Raw genomic sequence first — 5139 nt, 5'->3', positions numbered from 1 at the left:
CGCAAGGCACTCGGTCCGTGTGTGTGTGTGTGTGTGTGTGTGTGTGTGCGCACGCGCCTCCCTCATGGGCTGCCTGGGGCTGGGAAGGCAAGGATGAGCTAGGCCAGCCAGGAAATAAGAAGTAGTAGGCAAAAAAGTAACAGCCAAACTAAGTCCCAGAAGATAGGAGGATCCTGAGTAAAACAAAAGTCGGATTAGCATACACAACTCTCTAGGACTGGGAGGGGGAAACAAGCCCCAGCGAGAGCTCGAGGGGCATTTGGAAGTATGCTCAGGTAGAACAGCGGTGTGTGCAGGCCTAAAGCCAGAACGGGCCAGGCAGGCCACAGTCCTCCGCATCTTCCCACTGTTGAGTCCACAGAGGGTCGGAAGGATACGCTGGGACCACATCACTGAGCACGTGGCGCCACGGCCCCAGCTCAGAGCACCCCTGCGGCCGTGGCACTGGCTTTGTGTGGCCCGACCGGAAGGGCTGCCCTGGCTGCTGTTGTACCGCAGGCCCACAGGGGGCCTGGGAGGGAGCATGGGGCAGGGGTGGGGCGTGGCAGAGCCCAGGGAACCCACGGAAGATCGTGCATGTGGTAAGGTGAAGACGCACAGCTACTGATAACGACAAACTTGAGGACCGCAGAGGGGCACAGTGGACAGGAGAGGACTTCTACTCAAACATGGGCTTTGGCAGCGTGAGCGGGGCAGTCTTTGGTGCGGATTCGGGGAGAAAAGACAGATACTGACCCCTATCCACCCAACCACAGCATGGGGGAGAGAGGAAGTGGCCTCCAACTGGGGAGAGCTCTCAGGTGAAGAGGCTGAGGTCTAGCAGCTCAGACTGTCACAGGGTTACAAGGGCTGCGTCAGCACACACACGAGGGAGGACGGGAACAGAGCTAGTCACAGGAAGGAGCCTGCTGCTGGAAAGCAAGGGTGGCTGACTCCTGACCTGTGGCAGCTGGGAGTCCAGCATCTGGGAAGCACCCAGCCCGGCAGCCTGGCCGAGCTGGCCGTCGTAGACCAAGGCCTGGTTTCCGCTCATGGGCTGGTAGGGGGAGCCAGACTGGGGCTTCACCATCTCTAGGGGCTGCATGCCCGGGAACGCTGTATATGGAGGCTTCAAGGCTGTACCCCCAGACAAGATCATGGTGCTGGGTGGTGACAGGCTGGGGTGCATGTACACCTGAGACCTGCAGAAGCACACGGACACCGCGTCAGGTGGATGTGCCCCCACCCCCAATGCCAGCAACCACCAAGATCCCGAAGGCTTGGGTAGTAGAATGCAGGTCCCCACTCCCCCCCCTAGCGCCACCTAGCGGGGCTGGGGGACCTGACACTGCTGGTCAGAGAAACAAGGGACATAGCCACACTGTGCCAGGCACAGGAAGACAGAAGGATGCCCAAAGCCCAGGGCCCTGGGTGCACTGCAGGAGCAGGCCACAGGAGGCGAGTCCCAGGCCCAAACCAGGACAGTCCAAAGCTCTGGCCATGCTCTAATCTTCACGCGCTCACCTGAAGGGCTGCAAGGAGCTAAAGATCTCCTGGGACTGGGAGACAGGCAGCCCGCCCCTCAGCCCAAGCTGAGCCTGGGCCTGCAGAGACGTGTGAAGGGAGATCGGGATCTGCTGGGCAGCGGCAGCCTGTGAACAGAAGCCAGGGGCTGAGCAGTGGCTGGGACGCTGCCCTAGGGCACGGCCCAGCGAGTCCTGCCTAGACCCCCTCGCTCCTGGGGTAAAGCCAACAGTGAAATCGGGGAGCAACCCCAGGCCAACATGTATCCCACTCTGCAACTTCAAACAGCAGTGAGAGGGAATTCTGGCTACACGTACTGATGGAGATGAAATATGGTGTTTCAGAAAAATGCTGAATAAAACTTACAGGCGGCATGAGCCAGTTATATAAAGATCAATGAAGTCTCAGGTAAAAACACTAATTAAGAATGTCTTAAAGAGGTGAGGGCCACAGGCTCTGTCCAAACCCCAAGTCTGCACTGGGAGCAAATCCTCCGGGCAGCCTTCTGCTCAGGGTGTGTGGGTACAGGGGCAAGAACTGATGGACATCAGCTTTCAGGGGAGACTGCAAAGGTCACCACCCCTGGCAGCACAGGCGGCGAGTATGCCCACCCTGCACAATACCGGACACCTGCGTTTCTACCACCACCTGTCTCTAACACGTCCGTACCTGGGGTCCAGGCCCCTTCCTCTCTCCATCAGACCACCTGATCACCAGGGAAAACTCCAATTCAGCTAATTTCCCAGCTAGCCCCCCGGAGGAAGGACTCGGAGGGAAAAGTATGGGGCCTCCAGCATTCATTCAGTCTCCTCTTCCCTGTCCCTGGCTTACTCATTCAAGCAGCGCCCTCTGGCTGTGATGTGCCGGTGTCGGGCATCATGTGGAAAGAATGCAGGAAGCAAGAAGGGACCGCCCTGGGCCCCCATCCTCACCTGCTGGTAGCTCTGCTGCTGAGGTATGGTCTGAGGGACCAGCCGGGGCTGACTTGCAAACACATGGCCGTCCAGGTACAGAGGTGGGAGGTGGCTGCCTGGAATGACCCGGAGAAGGCAGAAAGGGGTCAAGGTGGGCTGCTGTCCCGTCCCCTGAGAGCACTGTCCACCTGCCCCGGGACTCGCGGGTGAGAGCAGAGGGAGCGGGGCTGCCCTGGTCGGTGCCGTGGTGCACCCCCACCCTCCCGCCCCCACTTATCCTTCGCCTCCAACTTCAGCCATTTACTCCCGGAGGGTGGCCTGGTGTCTCAGGCACGGTCCACCTCACTCCCCGCTACTGAGCCCAAGTGCAGGGTCAGAAGGATCTGTAGGAACCACATCACTGAGACCCTGGTAGCCGGCCCTCCATACCCCTGCACACTTCCTTGGGGTACTGACACTGCAACAAGGATGGTGACAAGAGCTAAAGTGGCTACCACTGCTGGAGGGCACCTTCCAGGTGAGTCCCAGCGGCACGGGTGTGCATTGCACGCAGCACTGTCACTGGCCACTTTAGAGGAGCAAGCTGCAGCCTGGTGAGCTGCTCACTGCCAGGGGTGGCACAGCCTTGGGGCTGACTGGCTGACTCCAGGCCACTGCCCTTGCCGTTAGGTGGGAGGGCCTTGCTACGCCCCACACCGGGCAGCTTGGGGTGCACCTTATCTACAGCACACAGGAGGCTGTGACCGTCAGCTTAATACAAGCGTGTCCTCCCACACGCTCCAGAAGTCAAGGCTGTTAGATTCTGAATGGAGAAGGCCCCCCAGCCTGGCTCAGGATGTGCTACCTGGCATCGAAGCGGAAGGCGCTACAGAGGCCACAGGCATGGGTGGCATGGACACTCCCCCGAAGGAGCTGTAGTTTACTCCGCTGGAGGCGCCCACTGAGGATGGAGGCTGGATGCCCGATCCCGCTCCTCCTGGGGAGCTCTGGTCCGGCAAACTGGGCGAGTTCTCCCACGCCTTGCGCGCAGACTCCATCTTCGGGAGAGAGGGAGGGAAGGGTGCCAAGGCCGCCAGGCGCAGGGGGACCCTGGCAGGCTGAGCCGGGCACAGGAGCTCCTCCCTCTGCCCCTTCACCCAGCTCAGGGCCCAGTTACCTTCAGCGTGAGGTCAGCGGTGGGGAAGGACATCGGGGACAGGCCGATGGCCCTCTGGATGTGATGATCCCGCCGGAGGATGGGAATGCTCTGTGTTAACCCTGCCTGGAGATGGGGAGAAAGGACACTGTGGAAGACGCAGACGGAACCGAGGGGACCAGGTGACCTGTCCAGGTTCTGCAGGCCTGGCTGCCACACCCGTGACCATACTGATGCCCCCCAGACAGCCCTGCTCAGCAGCCCCCACAGGCAGGCACCTCTAAGCAACATGAAAGTGGACTGTGCTTTCCGGCTCAGAGGTGCCCAGGGCCAGCCAGGGAAAGTCTGCCTGCTACAAGGCCCCTCAGGAAACTGAGAAAGAGGGCACTGATCCACAGGCGGGAAATGCAGTGCTGGACCCTGTGGCAGGACCAGAGAGCAGGAGAACGTGACAACTCTCAGAAGGCTATGGTGAGGGCGGCCCGGTCTCTCAGTCACAGTCCTCTTCATCTCCCTGCTTTTGAGTCCACAGTGGAGGGTCAGAAGGATCTATTGGGATTCCATCACCGAGACCTGGGCCCTGACCCTCGGTAAGAAGGGTGGTGACAGCACGGACAACGATGCTATCACTGCCACAGGACACAGAAGCCTCAGAGTAGGGAACCCTGGTGATCACAGAACTCGTTCTCACGCAAAGCCTAGCACCGTGCTGCGGGAGTAATATTCCCTGAAACCTGAGCGGTGCTGCCCAGCGAGCCTCACTCCTCAGCAGCTCTGCCCAGCACCCACCCACCAGGCAAGGACACAGGCGCGTTGTGGAAATGTCACCGCACTGCCTAGCTGTGGCCTCAAGCAGGCAGAGAGACAGGAGGGCTCCTGGATCACAGCGCTCAGCCAGACTGCAGGCACCCTGGGAAGATGGCACTCAGGGTCTTTCCTGCTTTATCCCCGCCCCCCACTGGCCAACGGAAGCCTGCACAGGTCTTGGCCATGCCTGGCACAGAGAGACATGAAAGCGTCCCAGACCTTGTAATGACATCACTCGACCAGCAGGTCCCTACTCCTAGGCATGGTTACAAACACAGTCGTGACCCCAACCCAGGGAGCCCTGAGCCGAGACAGCAGGCGCTGTGGGTGGGTGGACAGCGGCGGGGCAGAGGAAGTGCAGACTTACATTACTAGCCAAGGCGTCCTGAAGCTTCACTACCGGATTCCCCGCAGGTCCAGACGCAGAACCAGGCGGCAAGCTGAAGTCGGAGTCCTGAATAGGGACATGGAGCCACTGTAATCCTCCCAGCTTACCTTCCCCGAGACAGAGGTGAGCATGAATGACCCACACCTCGGCACCTCCACACACCCACGAAGCCGTCCACCAGCAAGATGAGTGTACACAAGGAAGCCACCCTGATTCCTCACTCCCGGCCTCGCCCAGGGCTGGCCAACCCTAGGCTGTATAGGGGCATCTGCCCCTCCCAGACTACATGCCAACACTTCCCATAAAGTACTCAGCTCCCAACTTTCCTAGAAACAGAACCACATCTGTCTAGGCCCAACGTTCCAAGTACCAAGAAAAAAAAAAAAAAAAAA

The 5139-nt window shown here is 59.8% G+C and overlaps 1 protein-coding gene and 3 non-coding genes across 11 annotated transcripts in view; all 4 read right to left on the bottom strand.

The window, feature by feature from the left end:
* Prrc2b (proline rich coiled-coil 2B) overlaps positions 1-5139 on the bottom strand; it is a 45645-nt gene that overhangs the window by 7447 nt on the left and 33059 nt on the right. For all 8 annotated transcript variants that reach the window (XM_010627379.2, XM_019207916.1, XM_019207917.1 and 5 more), the window contains 6 exons: positions 4727-4813; positions 3574-3678; positions 3262-3454; positions 2436-2533; positions 1504-1631; positions 941-1181 (listed from right to left, as the gene is read on the bottom strand). In XM_010627379.2, coding sequence (XP_010625681.1) covers positions 941-1181; positions 1504-1631; positions 2436-2533; positions 3262-3454; positions 3574-3678; positions 4727-4813 — 852 coding nt within the window. The remainder of the gene's footprint in view (positions 1-940; positions 1182-1503; positions 1632-2435; positions 2534-3261; positions 3455-3573; positions 3679-4726; positions 4814-5139) is intronic.
* On the bottom strand, positions 319-398 carry LOC117284413. The gene has a single exon (XR_004515483.1). It is a non-coding gene; the product is annotated as a small nucleolar RNA SNORD62 (small nucleolar RNA).
* On the bottom strand, positions 2740-2823 carry LOC117284412. Its single transcript, XR_004515482.1, has one exon. It is a non-coding gene; the product is annotated as a small nucleolar RNA SNORD62 (small nucleolar RNA).
* LOC117284411 lies at positions 4039-4124 on the bottom strand. Its single transcript, XR_004515481.1, has one exon. It is a non-coding gene; the product is annotated as a small nucleolar RNA SNORD62 (small nucleolar RNA).

The sequence above is a fragment of the Fukomys damarensis genome, unplaced genomic scaffold (assembly GCF_012274545.1).
Source record: "Fukomys damarensis isolate Sample0158 unplaced genomic scaffold, DMR_v1.0_HiC HiC_scaffold_36, whole genome shotgun sequence".
NCBI classification, from domain to species: domain Eukaryota; kingdom Metazoa; phylum Chordata; class Mammalia; order Rodentia; family Bathyergidae; genus Fukomys; species Fukomys damarensis.
Note: the sequence above shows the minus strand (reverse complement) of the source record. Positions and strands in the feature narration are given on the sequence as shown.